This window comes from Buceros rhinoceros, unplaced genomic scaffold (genome assembly GCF_000710305.1).
Source record: "Buceros rhinoceros silvestris isolate BGI_N320 unplaced genomic scaffold, ASM71030v1 scaffold2803, whole genome shotgun sequence".
Classification (NCBI taxonomy): domain Eukaryota; kingdom Metazoa; phylum Chordata; class Aves; order Bucerotiformes; family Bucerotidae; genus Buceros; species Buceros rhinoceros.
In genome coordinates, this window is record NW_010402887.1 from 25,062 (window position 1) to 47,565 (window position 22,504).

At 40.0% G+C, this 22,504-nt stretch overlaps 1 protein-coding gene across 1 annotated transcript in view; it reads right to left on the reverse strand.

Annotated features, from left to right (window-relative positions):
- Positions 1-9,033: 9,033 nt before the first annotated feature.
- The window catches only part of KYNU (kynureninase), a 53,114-nt gene continuing 39,643 nt past the window's right edge, over positions 9,034-22,504 (reverse strand). The window contains exons 10-13 of the mRNA XM_010132780.1: positions 16,000-16,052; positions 14,372-14,457; positions 10,836-11,066; positions 9,034-9,352 (exon numbers count right to left, since the gene is read on the reverse strand). Coding sequence (XP_010131082.1) covers positions 9,200-9,352; positions 10,836-11,066; positions 14,372-14,457; positions 16,000-16,052 — 523 coding nt within the window. The 3' untranslated portion in view covers positions 9,034-9,199. The remainder of the gene's footprint in view (positions 9,353-10,835; positions 11,067-14,371; positions 14,458-15,999; positions 16,053-22,504) is intronic.

Below are 22,504 nucleotides of genomic sequence, written 5' to 3' on the forward strand. Positions count from 1 at the left end.
ACGTCCTGAGCTGTGAAAAATCCTTCATCCAGGCCCATTGTTTCTATTAGTCCAGACAAGCTCTGCCACAGGACAAGGTATATCATCAGCAGTTCAAAAGGCAAGTGGTAATTAGAGTTAGGGAATATTTATAGGAGTATTTTTGATTTAGGAAAAAGGGAGAGAGGAAGTTTAAGACATTAGGTGGGCCACTGCATGTAGCAGCCCCAACTCCTTGGTCTGGCACAGCCGGGAGTGTCAGCAGAACGACCTCCCTGCTGCAGCCGCTGGTGTTTAAAGACTCAATTAATGATGGTCCCTTTAGTCATAGAATCACAGAATCATCTGGTTGGAAGCGACCTTAAAGATCACCGAGTCCAGCCGTTACCCCTGTACTGCCAGGGTCACTACACCTTCTTCCTTCTCCCCACCAGTGTTATCGGTTCACCTTTACTTCAAGCTTCAGTTATGACGGCCCTTCGAGTTCTTCTGAGCAAAAAAGCATTGAACATTAGGCCTGTTGGGAAAAACATTCCCTACAAGACTTTAATCCTCCCTTGGAACAAGGTCTGCAAAACCAACTTGCGCTCATTACTCATTTCTTCATAGAGCCAAGGGGTTTTTTTGATAACCTTTAACAGAGACAGCGGGATGGAAACACCAGCCCGTCTCCCCTCATGTACAAGCTTGCAAATCTAAAATAGGACCTTAATGAAAAAAAAACCATCATAACTCCGCGGTCTATGTCATTACGATATACCGAATGCAAAGCAGCTGTTCCTAACAGATTTGGCATATAACAGGGGTAACGCAATTTTACACAAATCATTATGTTCATTATATTAAATTAATAGATTAAACGTATTCAGCAATCTTTTTTAAGACCATCTTGCCCGTAGATCTCTTTATTCTTATATTCTAAGGTGTCGGGTTTTTTCTTCTCAGTATTCTGCGCAGGGGACATAAATGCCCAGATCACCAGGAGCATAAGCCTCTAAATTCACGGCTGTTGAGCCTCTTCCAATATAAGCATCTGAAGGAAAGGTACTTAAGGGGAAAAGAATATGACATCATTTTTTAACTCATCTTTTGAAGAGTGAATTATTTTTTTCCCATCTTACAGTAAGAGATTCTGGACTCATTTTTCCTACTAAAGGCTTTAAAGTCTAAAATTCATCAAACATCTTGTCCTCAGAGACAAGTTCAAAGGATCTATAGCCTTGCAAAACTGATGTCTTGTTTCAGAGCTAATGTCTTTGTTTTCATTCAAAGTTTGATTCCATCAAATTAAACCACTTCTTATAGTTTGATAAATGTGAAAAAAAACCCCAAAACAATAGGACACAGAACCGAACCTGTTGGTTCACTGACGAACAGCACACATATGCACACTCTCAGATGTACATATATATCATATACATTCAGTTGGTCTGGTTTTCTGCCTAATATTTTTCAGGATAGATTTATTGTAGATTATGGGTTTTTTCAGATTTTTTTGAAGAGCCTTTGAATTGGTCTTTCAAGGAATTTGTTCTAATGAACATCATTATAATTAAGAACATGCTTTTCATAACCAAATATAAAAAAGATTTTTTTTCAAGTAAAGTCTGAGTCTGATTACTGATGGAGGAACTTCAAGATCTTTTTTTGTTAAGCATTTCAATATTCATTCAGAAAAATGTCAAGATAACAGACTTTAGCATGTAATTTTGGTGATTCATACTTTTTCTGGTATTTTATCACTTCAGTTTTAATATCCAGCTAAAGCAAGGAAATTTGAATAAATTAAGAATACTAATGAAAATGAAGCACTCATATGCTACATCCATACTTCCACAGGATTTAGGATATTCCAAAAATTGACCCATAGCATTATCCTTCACGCATATCTGATACAGAGCAATAGCCTTTGATCTATTAGTTAAATTTGAGAAGTTGAGAGTCATTTTTTTCCAAAATTCAGCATACTTGTAACTCCTGCTTTGGTCCAGGAGTTTGCTTTATGTAACACAAGTTCTTTCAGCGACAGATGAACCTTAGATGATATGAAGAGGTTTGTAAGTCCATTAATCTGTCACTGAATTATGTTCAAACTAGAAGTCAAAAACAATGATAACAAATGGATTTTTCACATTAATTTAAATGTCAAGTTCCACTATGATTTACCCTATTTACCACTCTATGTGATGTATGCTCTTATCTTAATGAGCCATTTTTTGCACAATCCTGTATTATAAGGATAGGATCTAGAAAAGCAGGAAGCATAATCAATGAGTCTAGAAACAAAGTCTGAGGTCTCGAAAGGTGCTTTACCATGACTTCATAGTCAGTAGAACTGAAATACCTGACACCAGGATGGTGAACCGTGGAGATCGAGTTGAGTGCTGAGGTTGCTTGCTGGATGGAGAGGAGGGAAGGCACCCCTAAAGCAGGTTGCACCACTGACGAAGGGAACCAGGCTTCAGCGGGGCTTTCCACAAATCCAGCACTGAGCAGAGTTACCTTAAATGTACCAGTGAAAAACATCTCTAAACTTCTGGTCAGTTCCTGCCGGGTCAATGCCTCTGCCACCCTTGGCTGTGCATCTCTCCGGGATAATGTCCTCCCCCACCACAGCTCTACACAATTGCAACTGTTGGTTAACATCTCTTTATAAAAATGGAAAAAACATGGAATTCCCTTAGGCTGACACTGGTGCAACATGCCGAGCCTCCTCCCACAGCTGTGCTTCCACCGGTGAGCTCTTAGTAAGGCTGAAGGCTCTGCCATGCACTTTTCTACCAGAGTAACTATAATTACTCCACTTGCTGTAGGGTTTTATCCAGCTGAGGTGTCATGGCAAGGTTTTCTTAATAATTCCTTTGACTGGGCTGCTCAGGAGACCAAAGCACTGCTTTGATCCTGGATCATAAAGGCTCAACATTCAATCCCACATTCTAGTGAGTGAAATCTTTTCCAAGCTGATGTACTAAAGATAGACTCTTATAAAGAAATGTATATTATTAACCATTACATTCACCCCTCACCCTTCAAAAACTCTTTAAGTGAAGAAACACAGTAAAGCTTATTTGGATAGAGATATTTGGATAAAGATATTTGGACCCTAAAGAAGAACAGAACAAAAGGATAGTAAAGGGTAATCAGAGCAGTGTTTTTAAAATTATACAGTTTAATGTGGATGGCGTCTGCTGTGGACAGAGGCTGGAAGAATAGCACTGCTGTTGCTGTATCACATCTGACAAATCAATTTATAGAGGCCTTATATTGTCCCTGCTCATGGCAGTGACAGCAACTAGATGATATTTAAGGTCCCTTTCAACCTAAACCGTTCCATGATTCCAGGGTTCATTTCTTAAGCTGAAGTTTTTCTTTCGCTACACATAAACAAAGAGCCTTGCACTCATAGATTTTACATTTCTATAGCCAGCACATCAGAACTGGTATTACAGACTCAGTGATACAGAAACGCAGCTCCGGAATCAGGAAAAAATAATCCTTTCAGAGGGAATTAAGAGAATCAGAAACAGGTGAACTGGACTGTCAATCACAGGCAATTTCCCTAAGAACTTCACCAGATTTTTCTCTGTAGGAATCAGCAGTACAGGAAAGCCTAGGAGCATCCTTAAAAAGAAACTTCCACACCTTCACAAGTTACCCAGCTGCAAGGTGGTGTTATGTCTAAGAAGGCAGGAGCTGGCAGAATGTTGCCTCTTGACCACAATGGTTTAAAGCAGGTATCGCACACAAGAGCATCTGAGCGTTTTACATAAGCTTTCAGCCAAGACATTAAAACCGCTTCCGTGTCCTACCTGAAAATGAGTATTTCTGAACATTTCCCTTCACTTCCCAGATGGAAATTAAAATAAAACACTTGTTGAAAAGAAACACCATGTCAGTATACTTGACATACCTTTGCTAAAATGGAAAAGATATTACAAGCACGTGTCTGTCGAGATTCATTAATGACATTGTAATAACTCCCAGTTCTTACCGTCTTGTGCTCAGGCATCCACGTGAACTTTGCAGATGTCTGCTCCAAATCACCTTTACATCAACCACTCCTCATCATGCTCTCCACTAGATGGTAAACTGAGGCACCAGGAAAATTTTCAAAGTAGCAAAGTTGAAAGTGGGACCCAGGAGGCTCAACTCAAAACACTATCACCACAAAGTTGTGCTAACACCTATCCCACTGAAGACAGGCTGCCCAGTAGCGGGAAACTTGCTCTGTGTTGCCGCCGGGGAAACCATGAGCTATGCTGCTGCTTACATGGGTAGACAACCTATCCTCCTTTCAAGCAGTGTATCTAGTGCTCAGATGCTTGCTTGCATGCGGAATGTGCCTTGTCACAAAGAAAGAAGAGGAGAAGTTTTCACATCTATCTTCATGTTTACAGCAGGTAGTGTGATGAGAAGACTGCCGCTTCGATGGAAGGTTCGATGGGGGCTGCTGGCCCCCAGGCTTATTTCGGAAGCCTGTATAAATCTTGCCCCACATGGGAGTCATTTTGTATTGTATTAAATAATGATTTTCCTATGTCTCTCCCACTTTGATGTAGCCTCCTAGGAGAAAGAACTATCCTGGACGACTTGGTCATGTTTTAACAGTTTGATGCTCTCTTCAAAATCCTTCAGTAAAATTGTAAATTTAAAAAAAAAAAAAAAGAACTTCTGCACTTCTCAGTTGATAAGAGGCCCTTTCCTCCACAAATTATTATGTAGCAACTTTCTGAACGCACACTTGAAATTCACCATTCGTTTCTTATTTTTAAAGCTATTTTTTATCTTTTGATTAATTGCTTAAAACTGTACACAAAGATAAAGGGAACTTTGAAATTCATACCTTGGAGTATTAACATGTACTCAGGACTAGATGTAAATGTCAGAGAGAAAAAAGATCTAATGAACTCTTTATTGGTGAAACACAGTTTTGCAGCTGCCTGGAATTTTAAACGGTTTGTAGCTAGCTCCAAAGCAAAACAACTACAGAAGTTTACTTACAGCGTGGCCTCTCATTCAGCATTTCTAATGTCTTCTTCCAGGGTAGATAGAAGCCATTTGTTTTGCTAGAAGTTGCAGCTACTTAATTTTGTTGAAGTTTAGTGGATCCTTTTAACGTTAACAAAATGACCAGGAAAAAAAAAAGTGCAACCACAGAAGAATTTTTCTGTCTAGAAAATTACACGACCATAAGTTTTCCTTTTCCCCGATGTCTTCTCTGCCATAATAACGGCTTCAGGATTTAAATCCTTTGCTGCTATTGTGACTTCAAAGCCTTAAAACTGCTATTGAATGAAGTAGTTCATCTGTCATTATTCAAATATGAAGCAATTACGATGAAATAAAGATAGAATTCCATTGAGAAATACCCCAATCAATTCTCACTTATATTTAACTAGAAACATAAAATGATGCTTAGAAGAGTAAGTTTAGGTAATAAAAACTTGGAATATAAAAAGTATGAATTACTGATCTATAACTTCTTCATTTCTGAAGAAGCTTTCTAAACATATTTCACAAATATTGACAAAAGTTTAAGCTTACAATGCAGAACTGTCTCTCAGCTGGTCATAGAGGGTGGCAAGCTTTTCAGAAACATATTTTCACCAGTTTGGGTGCCCAGAGGTTCAGGTGGGAACCTGCTGAGATTTTGTAAGGGTCTCCGAGCAGCTCAGGTCCCTCTGAAACATTTTAGACCACGACATGTTAATTGTATCTGCAACGAGTATAGGAAATAACACACCTACCTTGGCCATGTCTTCACTGTAGTGCTGTCATTGCTTTTCTCTTTACACACGCTGTAAGGCCCCTCTGCCAATTTAGCCCTGGAAGCTTATTTTGACCTTTATGAACACAATCAAGTCCCATCCCTACCCCTGGAGCTAGAATTTCACAGGGAATTCCCACCTGTACCCAGTTTTATTTGGGAACACGACAATAACATAATGTAACAGAGCTTAAAAAGTCAATCGTTTTGTTTTATTATCTTCCATCCTTTCTTTCTCCTTCCATCTTTCTTGCGTGATTTATGCACGTGTAACGCTCTATGGTAAAACAAAAGCAAGGTGGTTACTGCAGTAGTCAGACCAAGGGCTCCCAATGCTTTGTACCTTAAGCTCTTCAGATGGCTCATGTCCTTCCCACTCTCAATGATGCAACAAGCCCAGATGAGAAATAACCGTATGTTGTATCTTTTTCTACATTCATAATTCTTATCGAAAACAAAACCATCCTTTTTTCTGCCGTGAAAGAGGACCTGGCCCTCGTTCTACTCTTCCCATGGCAAAATGATAACAAAAAAAATGCACAAATGGATCCTAGAGTGTTTTTCCCCTCGTGTTTTCAACAGTTGCAGTGAGTTTAGGAGAATACAGTATTCAATTGTGTTGTGCTGAGAAAGATCACACACAACCAGGGATCTGCATATTCATGTTTATCTTCCCTCATTTTGTAGACAATTTATCACTCTACCTGGGTATCAATTTTCTGTCATCTACAGACACTCATGTCTTGCAGTTTAATTTGAAAAATGCAATTTCTTCAGACAATCCAAGAACTAAATGTTATCACAATTAGAAAGCAGTAGTACTTAATACTGAATTTTAAATCAGAGATGGAACTAGCAGGAAGCATTCGGGGTATATACAATTAATTATTTCACACATAATTATTCCTGATATTATTCTAACTGTGATAACTTAGAGCACTTGAAAAGCAGGCTGTAATATTTTTTTTCCACAGAAGCTCTTTCACTAAATATTCTCTTACTAAATAATATGTAAAATACTGACACCTAATGTTAACTTTTAGTATTATTCATTTTTGCAAAACTTTTACTCCAAGAAGGGAATGACCATGTGAAACTGGTGTTTATGCTGCAGTTTTGTTTCAGTAAAATGCAATACAGCCTTCCCTCTCTTTTTGGAAATATTTTTCTGAATTTATACACGTGCCCCTAAAAGCAAGGAGCTTTTATGTTTGTTTTCACAGCTTATAGGTAAAAAAGAGAAAGTAGTTCAAGGAAGTTGAAATTAGTGAGTTTTGACTCTCTGAATTTAATCAAACGGAACAGTTATTTATAAAGCAAATTTTTGTACCTGTAGCCTGAAATGTTACTAAAAGTCAATACACTAGCAAATATTTATTAATACTCTTGTTATCTTTCAAAACCTCGACTGTACAGATTTATAGTACTTTACCTTCCCTACCTGCTTCACTTTCCTCAATCTCAAACACAACCAGCCGTTTTCACAGTTCATGAACTTAATGCAGATGCCAAAGTGCGACCTCAAAATTCACCATTTGTCTCCGTGTAACTTCCCAGACAGCTGCTCCAAACCTGATGTCTAGGTATATTTATAAAGAAAATTTGAGGTTCTTACTCTTCCTGCGTTTGCCACACAACCAAGGTTCAGCTGATATCAAAATAAGGTATATTAGACCTTACATGACCTAGCGTCACATCCGGATTTATATTAAGCTTGCCTAACTTTATAGGGAAGACCTAATGTTAGCTAAAGTGGCACTGCTTTAGCAACACAAGTGCTCCAAAGGTGGTGGCAGTGATTTAAAACCCTTTTCATCACTGTAGACCGTCACAGTTCTATATTCAGTGCTTTTGTCATCAACGGTCACTTTGGGGGGAACGGTCCTTTTCTAAGATCATGTCACAGATGAAAGCAGCTCTGCTGCTAATGCAAGTGGAAAAATAAACCCACACTCACTCTGAAATACAGATACCTGGTCTGCAATACAGCGATACCGTCTCAGCTGAAGAGGGATGACCTCAACATAATCAAAACCATGGAGCGAGCCAGAGCTTTCCTACTGATTAAGACTCCTGTGCTATTCTTTATAACAATCCTCTGGTTTAAGAAGCTGTTCTTACTCTTCACAGGTGTGAAAATCACCAACCCATGCTTTATTTGCAGTTCTTTCAGCTTTCCCTTCATATCACAACCAATGAAATAATATTACCATGGCAGGTGTTTCAAACTTACCCATTTTTAGGGAAGACCCTTGCGTTTCCCTGGGCAGCAGGAGGTGCTCAAAGAGCGCGATAATTTGAACCAGTAAAAATTCCCTTGAGCCAAAATGGTTTGGAGTATCTTCACTTCTTCCTCAAAAACACTCCTCAACCTTGAAGAGGCATAAAAAGACCTTCCAGAAGTAATCTTCTAAATGTTTCATGCCAAAAAATCAGACACGTGGAGGATCATCAGAGAGAAGTTTTAGTTGATTCTGGAAAAAGAGAACGAGCTGAATAGCTACAGACTTGGGAGCTTAGTTGCCATTTACACCAAGGTGTTATTTATGTCTTAAAACAACTCCAGATAAACTGCCAGTTAAAGGTAAGCAGGTTTTTTTTCACTGCTCTTGGTGCAAAACTCTAAAAATGTGGGCCGCAGGGTAAGTTAACAATGAGACAACAATTTGCTCCTCCTGCTTAAACAGTTCAGAGTTCATTTTGCCTAATCTGAAATAAGCTTTGTTAAACTGCAGGGAGGGCTCGTAGAGCCCTTCACACCGGCTTACACAAATTTAAAATTATTCTCAGCTTTCTCAAGCATGTCATCTCCAAGTCGACTACCCAAAAAGATAAGGTGTAAATATTTTGTTTTAGCCAACTGTATCACACGGAGGAAGGTATCTGCAATGTAAATTCATTCTTCAATTAAATCATTAATTAAACTGGAATTTCAAAATGTTGGGCCCTTTGAAAAATTGAGTATGCAGCAGTTAACAGTTTTGAAACAACTAATTGTTCAGCTTATACTTTTCACATATACCATGTACTTTAAATAGAATTGATAAATTAAAAATGTAAATTGGACTGTATCTTTTAACAGTTGGTGATTTGTGTATTTTCCACTTTTTATTATGCATCATCTTTATAATAAAGAAGAGATTTTTTTTTCATTCCTGTTCTAGTTGATAGCGGTTCTTCCACGCTTCTCAAAGCTAATGTAATAAAACTACATAAAATGTTTAAGAAAAGCCCCATTAAAATATACAAAGCACACTAATTCATGAAGTCAAAGTCAAAGCAGAGTGGAAATGTGAGCTTTAATAAAACTATGTCTGTTGTAAATAATTATTCAAGCACAGTCATTTTTTTGCAAATTGCATGGGATATAGCTCAGTCGACTCGAAGCAAAAAATCGCTCAGTGGGATAAATGCATCTTAGTCAGAAATAGATTAAAAGATACGGCTGAGCCATCAATAAGAACCAGATAGCGCAGTATTGTTTGCTGTTTGTTTTGAAGATGTAATTGCAGATCCCAGGATTTCAATAAATCTGTGCACATCACGGAAAGAATTGTAGAGAGGAACTGGGGTAACGCGAAGAGCATTCGGTTCTCGCATGTCACACTGCAAAACAGAACGGGAATGCTTAGTGAATTCAGGTCACTTCGTGTTTATCTGTCAGAGTATATTTTTAAATGTCATCCTTGTCTTTAAGGAAGAATGACTGGACTGACAAGGAGACACACATAAAAACTTTGGGACTCCCAAGAAACTTCTGTGAGGAACATCACCGTGAAAAGCAGAGTGGTGTGTTGCCTAAAATAAGGACGGAAGGCTCAGGATGAGTAGCACTCCAGCACTGAGGGGCTCCAAACCAGCTACGTATCCCTATAATTCACCTCAGCACCTATAGCAACCCGCAGTTGAAGAGGCACACAGGTGACAAAAGAGCCGCCACAAACCAGAAACACGCCGGTGTGATAGTGTCTTGTACCGCAGGTACAAGTAATGTCACAGGGTCTGCAGTATTTTTCTTCTCCTCCTCTGTGAATTTGAATGTTTTGCTGAAGAGAATAACCTCTCGTGTTTGCAGCACATTACTGCTATGTGAAGACAAGCCAACAATGTAAGGCCTCGTGCTCTCTTAAAAGCAGCAGTTCCTGGAATTCCCTGGCAGCACCAAAACAGCAGCGTATTTAGCCTAGAAAAGTTGCCCTTTGGGGACACAAGTCACCAGCAGAAATAAAACTCATCTATCACTTCTATGGCATTACGCTATCAGCCTCAGCTCTCAGCACTTCTAAATCACCAATCAATCACCTTAAATTTAGCTTTTATTCTTTTTGAGCAGTTCTCACCGGTAACCGTGGCATTACGTGGCACTACCGTTCAGTGGCCTCTTTTTCTCAGTGCGAAAACACATCTCTAAGGAAACAGGCACTTTTTAGTTCCTCCTCCTTTTGATGCCTCACAAAGAGCAAGAGTTTGGCCGCTTGCAGGTCAGGAAAGGGACTGGTGGATTTTCAAGCTCCTCCTCATCATCATCTGTAGGTGTGTGAATTGTGGCGTTGAGGATGGTGAGCACCACCTGAGCACTGCCGACGGCCAGCACCCCAAGGTGGCTCTGATCTCCTCTTTGTGGTCTCTGGCCTCATGCCTGGGCCCACGGCAAGAACCTGGACAAGCACTCTGAGCAGGAGAAGCTTGTGCCGGCAGTGCATTGCACGGGACAGCTCTGACATACTCATATTTGGGTTTTTTTCAGTGATTCCGGGTTTTTCCTTCCTTTTTTTTTCCTCCCCTCTCTTTCCTGTTCAGACCATCCTACCATAATGCACCCATAAAGCTCTAACCTCGGTAGTGACTCCTGGGTGCTACTCACACAAACCAATAGAGAAAGGACAATACACAGACTAACAAATAAAAACAGCTCTACTAATTTGATCATTTCCACAAGTAAAGACTGAAGATGCTGTGAGCAATTTTCAAGATTCACAGTCTTTGTTGGCTTATATGAGACTATATTTGAATAAAAGCAAAATTATTACTTTATTATGAAATAGGTTCAGAAAACAGTGCATAAGAAGATGAAGTATGATTTACTCACAGCTACTCCTCTCTTCTCCAGCTCTTTAAACACAGATTTGATTGGAAGGGAAAAATATAGCGTGAGTTGGCATCCTCTTTCCTCAATCCGAGATGGCGTGATTATTTTTACAAAGGGCTTCTCTGGATTTGTTTTATCCTCATTGTAGTAATGTTTTATCAGGTATTCCAAGTAACCAGTGAGCAGAACAGATTTCCTTCTCAATGCTTTCATTGTAGTTTGACCAAAAACCTGTAATAATTTTAAATCGTTAGAATGATAATGCGCTGCTATAGGAAGTAAAAAGGAAGCAAAGACAACTAAAAGGGAGCAGATTTCTCCATGCATTATCACTGGACTCAAGTGCTAATATCAGACAGACGTTACACGTGAACACGGCAGGGTTGGGCTTTTGAAAACACAGGGTAATGCTATTGCTTTAGATAATGAAAGACATTTCTGTCTACTGTTACAAAGTTTTACACACATTCATATCTGCACAAATGAACTTAGCAAACTGGGTTTTGTGCGCAAGAAAGCTTCCATTTGCACGTCTGAAGAGCGTGCAGAAATTTGCTACCCATGAAACAGGGCTCAAAATCGTACAAGTTTTCCCTTGTATCTACCTCAAGTAAAAAAAAAAATCCAAGACTCAAGACTGAAACATCATGCCTGATCTATGAATTCTTGTCTCTGAAAACACAAAATTCATACTAATGTATTGACTTTACTGCTTTAAGTCCTGTACAGGGTCAGTCCTTGCTACTCCTTGTGAAGAAAAAGGGTTCACTTGATCCTGGTTTGATAGCTTTATGCTCCTGCACAGCTAGAAGGACTGGTGAGCTGCAGAAACTCAAAACATCAAGAGACTGGCTAAAAGGATTGCTTAAAAACGGCAGCGCTATTTTACCACACAAACAAGAGACAAGACAAGTTTGGGAGCAGGAGAAGGCAAGACAGCTCCTACTTGTGCTCTGGAAAGGCTTAGTTATAGGGATTAATGGAAAATGTAATCCCAGAAACAATTTACCCCTGCCTTCCTCCCTTTTCTTCTTCCCATGCATGTAGCTTCAGGGGAAAAAATAACAAAATGTAGACATGCAAGTACTCGACAATCACTTCAAATCACAGTCCAGTACTGAAATGGAATATCGCTGTTCATGGCCAATTCTGCCTCCACTGACTGTAGCTGCAATATCAGAGGCAAGGTGGAGGTCCTTTAAGTAAATCCATCATCTTCACTCTCTAGAAATAACTGCTCCACACTGAAGGAGTAACACTTTTAAAATTACTTGTGTCATAACCTGGAAGAGTGTATAGAGGTAACTGGGAAATCCCACTCAAAACACAATGAAGTCTGGTTTCCAGCAGCACCTGGAAATCCCTCTTTTGTGGAATACCCCAAGTATTATTCCATGACTCTATCACAAGCACCAGATGCTGCTCAAAACCAAAAGCCCCTACTCTGTGAAACACAATACGGCTGCTGTAAGCCAGACTATGCGTGAAGACAGCGCAGTCACAGAGATGAATGTGACAGGGACCAGAGCCCTCAGCAGTCAGCCCTTCCACAGGTCCACAAGAATCCTGAGGGGCTTCCCTCACCGCACAGGCAGGCGGAGCTCACGCTCGACTACGCAGCACATTACTGGAGGTACAATGAGACCTGCCTCCTGCTCCTCCGGGCTTCGGGCTTTGCAGCAGCGTGAGGGATGGATCTCCTTAGGCTGCATGCAAAAATCTGTTTGGCCAGGCTTTGTGCAAGGAATATTTGGTCTCCTGGGTGAAATTTTTTGAAAAGGATCTTTTAAAACGTGGCTGTAGAGCGCTCCCCTTTTTTCCATAAAAGGGAGCAGCTACTGCCGTAACAGTCACTTGAAGCATTATTGAGGAATAACATCCATTAACTCTTGCAGTTTTCATTGTTTCCATTGGAAACACTGCCTTCTGCTTAATGTGTCCCAGTGAAGGTGGCAGGCAATTTCACCAGCCATCTCTTGCCAGACATGAAAACTATTTTGTTTCCCACTGTATTAGAGCAATTAGCACTGGGAAATCCCGGCTGTGCCAAAAGGTAATGCAGGCACGGGAAGGGGAGGCGATGGAAACTGCTCAGCCCTCATTGTGTGAGGCTCCCTGCAGTGGCTAAATGACACCAACCCACACAAACTGGAGCACTGACAATCTGGGTCATAGCAGAATAGCTTTCAGCTTATCTCGAAGGTCACATAAAGTTTAAAAAAATATATTGGACGCTTAAGCGCCAACAAAATAAATTGCCAGGCAGAACAAGAAGCATTGCTGTGCCCTTTGCAGTCCTTCAGCACTGCATGTAAACCGGGGAGACCACGACGGGCAAATTTCTGACGTTGTTTGCTTAAGAAACTGGTTTTTTCAGTAAATAGAGGGACATAGAGCGTATGGACATTGCTCTTTGTTCCAGCATCAGCTTCGCTGTAACAGTAGCATTAATGTAACGCTAGCAGAAATAAATTTCTCCCCTTCAAGCTGGGTGGCAAAACCTTGCTAACCAAGGCTGGCTTGAAAAGCGACTTAGGATAAATTTTAATACAGTAGCATATAGCAGGGAAACCTGTGTAAAACCATCCTTTTCAGCCACAAAGACCTAGAGCCCTGCATTTCAGGGGTGAACCGTCCATCCGTAAGAGAAATGCTACGTGTCCATATGAAACTGAGCACGATACAAGGTGTTCAGAGAAGAGCCGTGTGCCTGCAGACAGGGCTGAATGGTGCTCTCCACGGTGGACCAGAGGGCTTTCAGCACATGGGTCACCCCTTCCTAGCCAGGAAGGGATGAGCTTTGTATGGCAGGACTGCCCTTTCCACAGCCGTGGTCTCAGCGATCTGTGTAGAGATAGGTCAGAGATGGGGCTCTGATCCTTTGCTCACCAGAAAACCAACAAAGAGACTAAATCCGTCTGGAGCTAAACCTCACTCATGAACTCCCCTTTTAGGAAGCATTCTCAAACAGCACCTCTCTTTTCTGTTCATAATCAAAGGGACTACAGCGAAGGACAAGTTCCCCGAGCCACAGGTTCACTTTGGACTCCAGGATACCCAGCAGCCACATCTATTTTCTTTCATAGAGGAACTCAGTCTATTTTGCTCAGGAAAACATACGTAGACGCAACTCTGGATGCAACTTTCCAGAGTTACGCAATTCCTTCATAGGAAGATCTTGAACAGCATCCTCAGCACGAGTTGCCCTGAGGCCAGCTCTGAGGACCTCTGTGGGAGAAGCTGCTGTTTGTTTTGAGCCCCTAAAAGCTGGGGCAGACACAGCGCAGGCTTGGAGGTGCAAACCCCACGTATACTGGGGCCAACGGCAAAGTTTGCGAGAACAATGAAGGGATGAGTATATTAAAGACCTTGGTGTCTCAGGGTTGTGGGGTTATTTTGTTGGTTTTTCATTCCCTTCCCACCTCATTTTTTAACTATTCCACATTTTTTTTAAGGAAGACAGGTATAATATGCCAAACATTCTTTTAACGTTTTTATACTCTTTAATTCAGACTCAAAGTAAAGCAATTACTTACCTCTAAACTAGCTTGCAGAGCACAGACCAGCAAAATTGGAGGATTTGATAACCGAAATCCATTAATTCCTTCACTTAGTTGTAATTCTGGAAAATGAATAACTATATTAGTGGTTTTGATTTTTTCTTTTTAATGGATTGGACCTTATCTTGAAGTCCGTCCTCTTGCAATAAAATATTTCCCTAATGTGGCCTGTAGGAATCGGTCATTAAAAGGAAATAGTAATCTATTCACAGCTAATACTTTTAACTTCGAGAGAAGCCCAATTTTATCCAGCGGAAGACCTCATTAGTGGCTTCACGGGAACGAGAGAACTGCAATTAATTTGTTTAAATGGTGTGTGTTAAAACCACCTTTACACTTGAATCTCTTTTAATACTGGCACAAACCAGAGAAATTCCAAGTCAGCAGAGACACGCTCGTGCAGAGCCGCAGTGCACGAGCAGGGAATCACGTTCCTTAAATTTATTAAAGTGACGAGACACGTAGGAGGCTGCATGTGCAGCTAAGTGTAGCTTCGGGCCATGCAGAGAAGTTGCATAGACTTTAGGCTGTGAAATCTCACAAAATCTATTTAATAAATCTATAAAGCCTCGCTGTAAGTTCTGTGTCACGGTTCATATTTCATGCTCCAGCACCAGAGGAGGAGGATGCTGCGGAGGAAGTTCTTTCCGCGCACAGCAGACTGGCTAATTTTATAATGACTGTTGCCCAACTTCTCCACTCTAAACTGCCCATGGAAATGAATAAACAATGTTTTTCTTCTTCTAATGGTATTTCAAGGCAATTTGTGTCTCCTGCTGGCTTTCCATAGTGCCGCTCATACATTTGGTCAGAAGACAAAGAGCAGACCGAGGCTATTAGAGAGGCGTTCTCCAGCCAAAGTCACATCAATAGGCTCTGCCACAGAAAATTAAAAATATATTAAGAACAAAACAACCAATCAAAGCAAAAAGCTCCTTTCTCCCCCTGATCCCTCCGGACATTCTCTGTGCCATACTTTTAAATGGAACTGAACTGTCTAGCTGTCGGATTTGGAAAGGAGTCCTCGTTGTGCATTGGGACGATAAACACAGCTACTGCAGAACAGGTTTGGTGTTGTCTCATAACCCAGCCCTCGCTACTGAAAGGAAAGGATTTGGAGAAGCTGAAACACTAGTGGTGTTTCATGGCTTATGTCAGGTTGCCTTTGCCTTTATTTAAATAATTCCTCATTAACTCTGGTAGAACTGATCCTAAAGTACGATGTTACCCAAGTGAAGGATAGCTGATTCTCGCTAATTCACCGAGACACTTTGCAAGTTCCATCCATATTCTATATCTGCATTTTGAAGGTATTTCAGCAAAATATCTAGAAGCAGATGGTCAGGCGCCCACACCTCCACAGACCAAATTTATTCCTACGTTTATTTTGTTAACTCTGTGGCGTTACATATTTGAGATGGGTTTAGCTTAATACCTTTAACGTAAGTGAGGAAATGCAAGTTCTATCCTTTCTACTCACACTACCATATAAGCAAACTGGCTATACATCATAAATCATGATACATACATCAAATCATGATAAATACATCAAATTGTGATAAAAACATCAAATAAGGCAAAATAAGAAGTGCAAAAGTACATACTGTTTTCCATGAGGAAACGCGTTTTGAATTCATGGCCCCACCAGCCGATTAGCCTGGGATTTTGTAAGGAAAGTAGATTAACAGTAGTCTTGGTGTAATATCTTTTCATTTAGATTTCGGAAATAAATGAGTAAGTTTAAGAAATACGTATATTTCTAATAATACATCTAAAAATGACGTAAAAATGCAATAATTTCTACTGATAGGTAGCACTAAAAACTTACTATTTGGGAATTTCACTTTAACTATTAGTGATAAAATGCATCACATCTTTCAATCGACTATTGATTTCTAACAATATCCATTTTGTCCTGTTTCGCAAAATGAAAAATAGACCAATTTGCACTGTTTGTTCCAAGGCATTAAATTCAACCCCTCCCACACCTCTTAAACTTAGTTTAATGTATATCGAAAGCTAAAAGCTATTATAAAATCTGACTTAGTTTCACCAAGAAAAGGAGTTAGAGGTGGACAGCAGACAGACAACAGGACCTGAGAAGGAGGATCGTGCAGGCATTGCCTTTTCCTTACTGTGAATTCTGAGTAAACTTTTCTTCTCCTGAACTGAGTTGATTAATAAACAAAATTTCTTTTATTTTAAAACCAAACCAGTTTAATTCAAAAATCATTTAAGATCATCTCCAGAGAAAAAATAATTAAAAATCAATTACTATGAAAATCATTTACCCAACCTTGCACGTTAGGAAGACACTACATTATTAACTCATATTTGCTGAAAAATATGCTCAAGGACAGAGCTATAAACAGTTTTCCAAAGCAGCTGGATGCACTGGATCACCTCGCGCCTAAGGCACTGCAGATAAAATCAATATCGCAAAACCAAGGAGTCTCTTCCCACCTCCCTTGGGTTCTCTACTTCTTAACTCGCTACATGGTAATAATCAGTGAGTAATCATGTCAGTGCTGCTTGAAATTTCCCTGGAATCAATGCTATTACAGCATGAGGAAGTCACCACCAAAGACTCCTTCCTCACCACCTAAGGTCTCCAGGACTGGACATACTGGACTCCATTTCTTCCACGGCTTTGCTCGGTTTCCTCTATGCCAGCTAGCAGAGCTGTTAAGAGTAAAGCCTAGCAAGTGCTCAAAATTTATAATAGTAAAAAAATTTATAAGTAAAAGTCACTGTAGGTCCGCCTTCCTGGAAGAAAACATGGAAAAATAAAAACATCGCCGGTCTCTAAATCACGAGCACTTCTCTGCGGCGTGCTTAAAAGAGCTTAGCTCTGCAGAATTAAGACCACATTTGAGTTAGACACTTCTTATATGAGTACTGCATAGTGTAAAATGAAGTATTTCATGCTTCTGTATAACACCACAGGGTTTATGTTTACCTCTATGAAAGGCTCTGGGCTGCATCCAAACACAGTGTATACAGAAAAGCATACTCTTCCCTTTATTGCTGCATGATGTTTTTATTATTCTAAGACCCATAAAAATCAATAGTGCAATATACAGTCATTTCAAACGAGATAATTACATCGCCAAAACCGAATACACCCCAAATAACGTATATTGCAGCTTCTGCCCAAGCAACTCAGTTACTGATGCTTTGAATCAAAATATTAAATAACTGGAGTATCTTTTAACTGTATAATATATAGAGAACATTTTACTACAAACCCTGAATATTGTACGGTACTATAACATATTACTAATGTCAATGGCACATTCCACGAATTTCAGAAATCTGAAACAGAAAAAAAATACATGGAAAACACAATACTTGGTCGATTACTCCATAGCAAGGAGGAAATAATACTAGGTTCATTTGTACCACAGCCTAAAATCAAAAGCAAAATAATTCCATGATTCATAAACATCAACCAGAATATTACCCAGATAGAGCCTGATGAAAAGCTCTCTGATTGCATTTTTAATGCTCAAAACTTGCTAACTCTGAAGCTGGCTTAAACCCAGATCTTCACTGCATCACCACATTTGCAGCTTGGAAACTGAAATTTCAGAACTTTTCCAAAATGACAGAATGAAGGATTTTTTTTTTTAAAGACAGTTTTAGCTGTCTTGCCCTTTCCTACCATTACTTTGACAATTTGCTTTTTTTTTTTTTTTTTGCCTTTTTTTTTTTTTTCCTGGCTGTTTTTCAGGTTGACCTCCAACAGGTCACAGCCTATTGTTTTTCCCTTTCCTCCCATTTCTTTTACAATTTTTTTTTTTTTTTTTTTTTTGCCTTTTTTTTTTTTTTCCTGGCTGTTCTAGAACTTCAGAGATGTCACTGCAGGATGTGCACTTTGAGGCAGCTCTGGTCCTACGCTCTCATTGATCTAATGGTCCATATGGATGTCACGTTATTTGACATCTAAGTTGACAGGCTTCAAAGTGTGGAAATTAGCAAAATCTTTACAAATTAGCAATTTGCTATTTACAATTTTCTGTGAAAATTTTGAAATGAAGGTTGCCACTGCTATGCCAAATTTCAACCTGTTGTGATGGGAAACAGCTAAGGTGTTAAACCCCTAACATAAGGCTTTATAAATGCTCGCTAAAAATAATAAGCAATAGAACTGCACACTAAGATATCACAGTAAAATTTCTTATTAAATAATTGTTACTCTGCACGTAAAAATCAGTATTTTGAAATGTAGTCACCATTTTGACTATTCCTGCTTCAAAAACAAAGGCACAAAGATCTAAATTGATTTTGAATTCCAAACCATAATCTTTGCAAAATGCAGAATGTGGAAGGTGCTGAAAAAACTTATATGATGTGTTTGTGCTTAAAAACACCTTGGACTTGTTAGGAACAGGACTCTGCAGTTACATCCTTTCCATCGCAGACAAAACCTGTTTTATGAAGCCTGATAAAAATCACTGTCTGGGAAGAAAAGGGTCTAATTTTGCAAACATTCCATTATAAATCCTTGAGAATAATGTTCTACTGGTCACTGCCCTTTACACGTAAAAGTACCCAAACTGAGCAGTTGTCTTGTTTTAACAGAACAATAATTCTAGTGGCTGTCCCAGCGATGGCCGGCGTGTGGTGTGTGCCTGGATGGCATCCTGCGGCCAGTCCCAGGTACCCACAGCCTCCCAAGGCAGCTCAGTCAAGATGCTCCTGGAGCATCTCTACAGCTACTGGTCTCCATCCAGCAGCAAAAGCAAACACAAACCCCACTACAATAATGCTAAAAGGGAGAGTAAATTAGTGCTGTGCATGTTCTTACAAACCCACCTCTACAAGAAAATAACTTTAAAATTAGATAATGCATTCTCCTGTATTATGCGTCAAATAAAACCCGTGTCTCATGGTATGATAACACTGTGACTTTCCCAGGGAATTCTGCAGCTTTCTACTCTACACACAACTAGCTTTTAAATGTGCCACATAAAATTTAAAGCAAACTGTTACTAGCTCAATTTCAGGAAACAAGTAGGCGTATAATGAAATATTGCTGAAAGGTTTTCAAATTCCTCATTTTTACCCCAAAATGTTCCCTTATTTTACAAATCAATGAACAAAGATTTGCTGGGTTGGAAAATGACTCCAGAAAGGAACAATACCCTCTCATTCAGTCACACTATCTTTTAAGCACAGTTACACCAGGGAACAATCCCCTCCATAAGTATTTTTATTTAGCTCATTTTCCTCCTTCATATCTGTCTGCATTAGAATGAAGCACCAGTTGTTCATAACTTGAGTCATCTCGTTTGTAGTTGCATTAATGATCCAAGAGTGCGGGATGTAATGATCATGATGTATGTGCAGTGTAAACATCAAAGAAGATCCAGTTAAAGAACACAGAAAAAAATGAAAAAAAAAAATCCTCCTTTGACCTTTGCTTCGAAGTTACAGATGATCATGCCACTCATTTATAATCTACAGCCTGAAGCAACACGGGTCTCATTTCCTTTCTTGGCAAGAAGGAAAAGAAATGAAGAAGAAATTCTGGAGTCGTGATACAGAAAACAGGGCAATACTATTGATGTGGCCCAACTTTTACAAGCCAGGGCAATGTGGTGGAAGTAGTCTGTCATTGTAGTGTGTGAGAAATAGTTTTGTGTCCGTGAGAAGAGCATGTTGAAAAGCAGGAAATGTTGAAAAATTCTGAAAAAACGGCAATGCGGTGGGGAATTAGCAATACTTTGTATTACACTTGCCAGCTTCACTGGGCATGGAATAGTTTGTCTTCTCTCCATTATCAGGTCATAACTTTATCTAGAAATATCACCTTCATTACTTCAATTATATCTATATTAGCAGCATGTACCAGCAAGGCATGGTATGTTTCTGAAGCCAGGGATTAAGCTAAATCACAGTCAATTTTGGGATGGACTGTCTCCACAAAGCAGCTAAGCTCTTCATTCACACTCCGCTTTATTTTCACAAGAGCTTCCAGGTGTTTGCAAAGATTTGTTTGAGTTTCCATGCTACCGTTCAAGCTATGTGTAAGAAGCAGCTCTGTGGAGTTAATGAAACATCTCACTGCTCCCAGCGTTTATTACACAGAATGGAGGCAGATACTGTGCTATGTGTGCAAAGGCAGCCTCATGCTGCTAAAGGAATGGAAGGACCAACAATAACCATTAAGCTCAGTTTCTTGCAGTCCAATATGTCCATGACACAGCTGGCTGGTTGAAGAGCACATCCATTCCCTGTGCTTATGTCTCATGACACCCTTAAGACTCATAACAGATAACCAAGAGGCACAGTGGAGCGCGACACAAGTTTAGAGAACAGAGGTTAACTATGCCTCCATTAGCCGAAAATGTGTTAAAAACAGCTCAAGAGGTCTCAGAAATTAGATTACAAAAGAATAGAGGAAGTCTGGAGGCTGGAACCAGCCTGAAGCTAGGAACAAACTACATCTGACCTCAGTCATGACACTTCGATCATGTTAGATCATCATCCTGCCGCCTAGGAGAACGTGGTGGTACCGCATCACTGGGGCTGCATCCAAATACTAGCTCTGCCCAGTTTTCAAGTTTCAAAAGGCAGGTTGAAAAAAACCCAACAAGTGGTCCAATCAGCTCCCAAAGATCAAAAATATTCTTTAACATGTTTTACATCCGCTTATGACTCTCCAGCTCAACTAAAAAATTAATTCCAGCTCTTGAGGTACATTCCTCCAGCGCTGCGATCTCAACATAGAAAAAGTATCCAGGACTCAGGTCCTGAGCAAGAACATCTCCTAATGCTGCTGCACTCAGGCAAAGGCCAATCGCAGAAGCCAAGCTCAGATAAATGATTGTATCCCCCCCTCAAAGCCATCTTACTCTCAACCGATTTCCACGCAGCTCCCCACAAACTCTGAGCACAGACCTGATCCCGGGTTTGTGGGATTGCTGGGCCAGTCTTTGCATTCTACTCTGCATCGATTTAATTGCAGTTTTCTAATTGCTGATTTTTTATAAGTTTTCATTTCATTTTTATTGCAAGCACACGAGCATGATTGTGCTTCTACAGATGCAAAAATTCAGAACAAATAGCAAGGATGACCCTCCCCCCTCAAGAAAACAGAAAGAACTGCTCATTGCTTTACATAGCATATTTTTGGCTCACTGACTAGACTTTGAGAAGGAGTTTCAATTTTCTTCGCTATCACAGACTTGTCTGATCACGGATGAGTCATTTAGTCTTTCCATGCCTCAAGCCCTCATCTCTAGAAATGCTGCTCAGTACTGCCCGAACTCTCTGGTGAGTGGTGAGAACACATTTGTTAAAATGGTTTCACATACTTAGTCATGAGGACCATGTGAGAATGGAGAAAAAGATTTCCTTGGAGTATCTTATGCTAGAATTTTTGAAATACAGATAGAGAAAGGGGATTTGGAGGTAATGGCTGATGCCACAGGTTTTTTCCCTTCCTCTCAACCTTTCCCCAATTTATCCTCTCATGCTCAACATTTGTTTCCAGTGTCAGGTTTCTGTTGAGTTCAGAATTCAATATTTTTCTTGATCCATGTCACCTAACTGGCACATCAAGGAAAAAAAGAAAAATATTAAAAATCAGTATTTCTATTGCTTAATTCCACCTGGTGTTTTACAGCTACGCTGAAACAAAACAAGCCCAGTGGATGGACAATATTATTCCACCCCGACTCTCTCCCCTCCCTACCGGGCACCACAGCAAGGTCCTGCCTTGACCCAGGGTCCCACTTCTCGCATCACCACACCCCTGTGGTGTGGAGAGGAGGGCTCTGTTTAATCAAAACAAAGAATAATTGAGAAGTGACTCCCAGTTTCATTACTGAAACACAGAATTCAAAGATTTTAACCCTCTTGTGTAGGTGAAATTCCTCATACACTGCAAAGCTGTCAGTTGGATTATACTTCATAGTTTATATATATATATATATACGGGCTAAGATTTGCACGGGGCATCAAGGGAGTTAGCAGCTAGACCCTGTTAGACTCCAGCAATATTTCGAAACCTAACTCACTGTCTCCTTCAGAAAACCTTGCCAAGATTGCCAGAAGCTATATTTAAAGCTTCCCCTCCACCCCCCCCCCCTCCTTTTTATA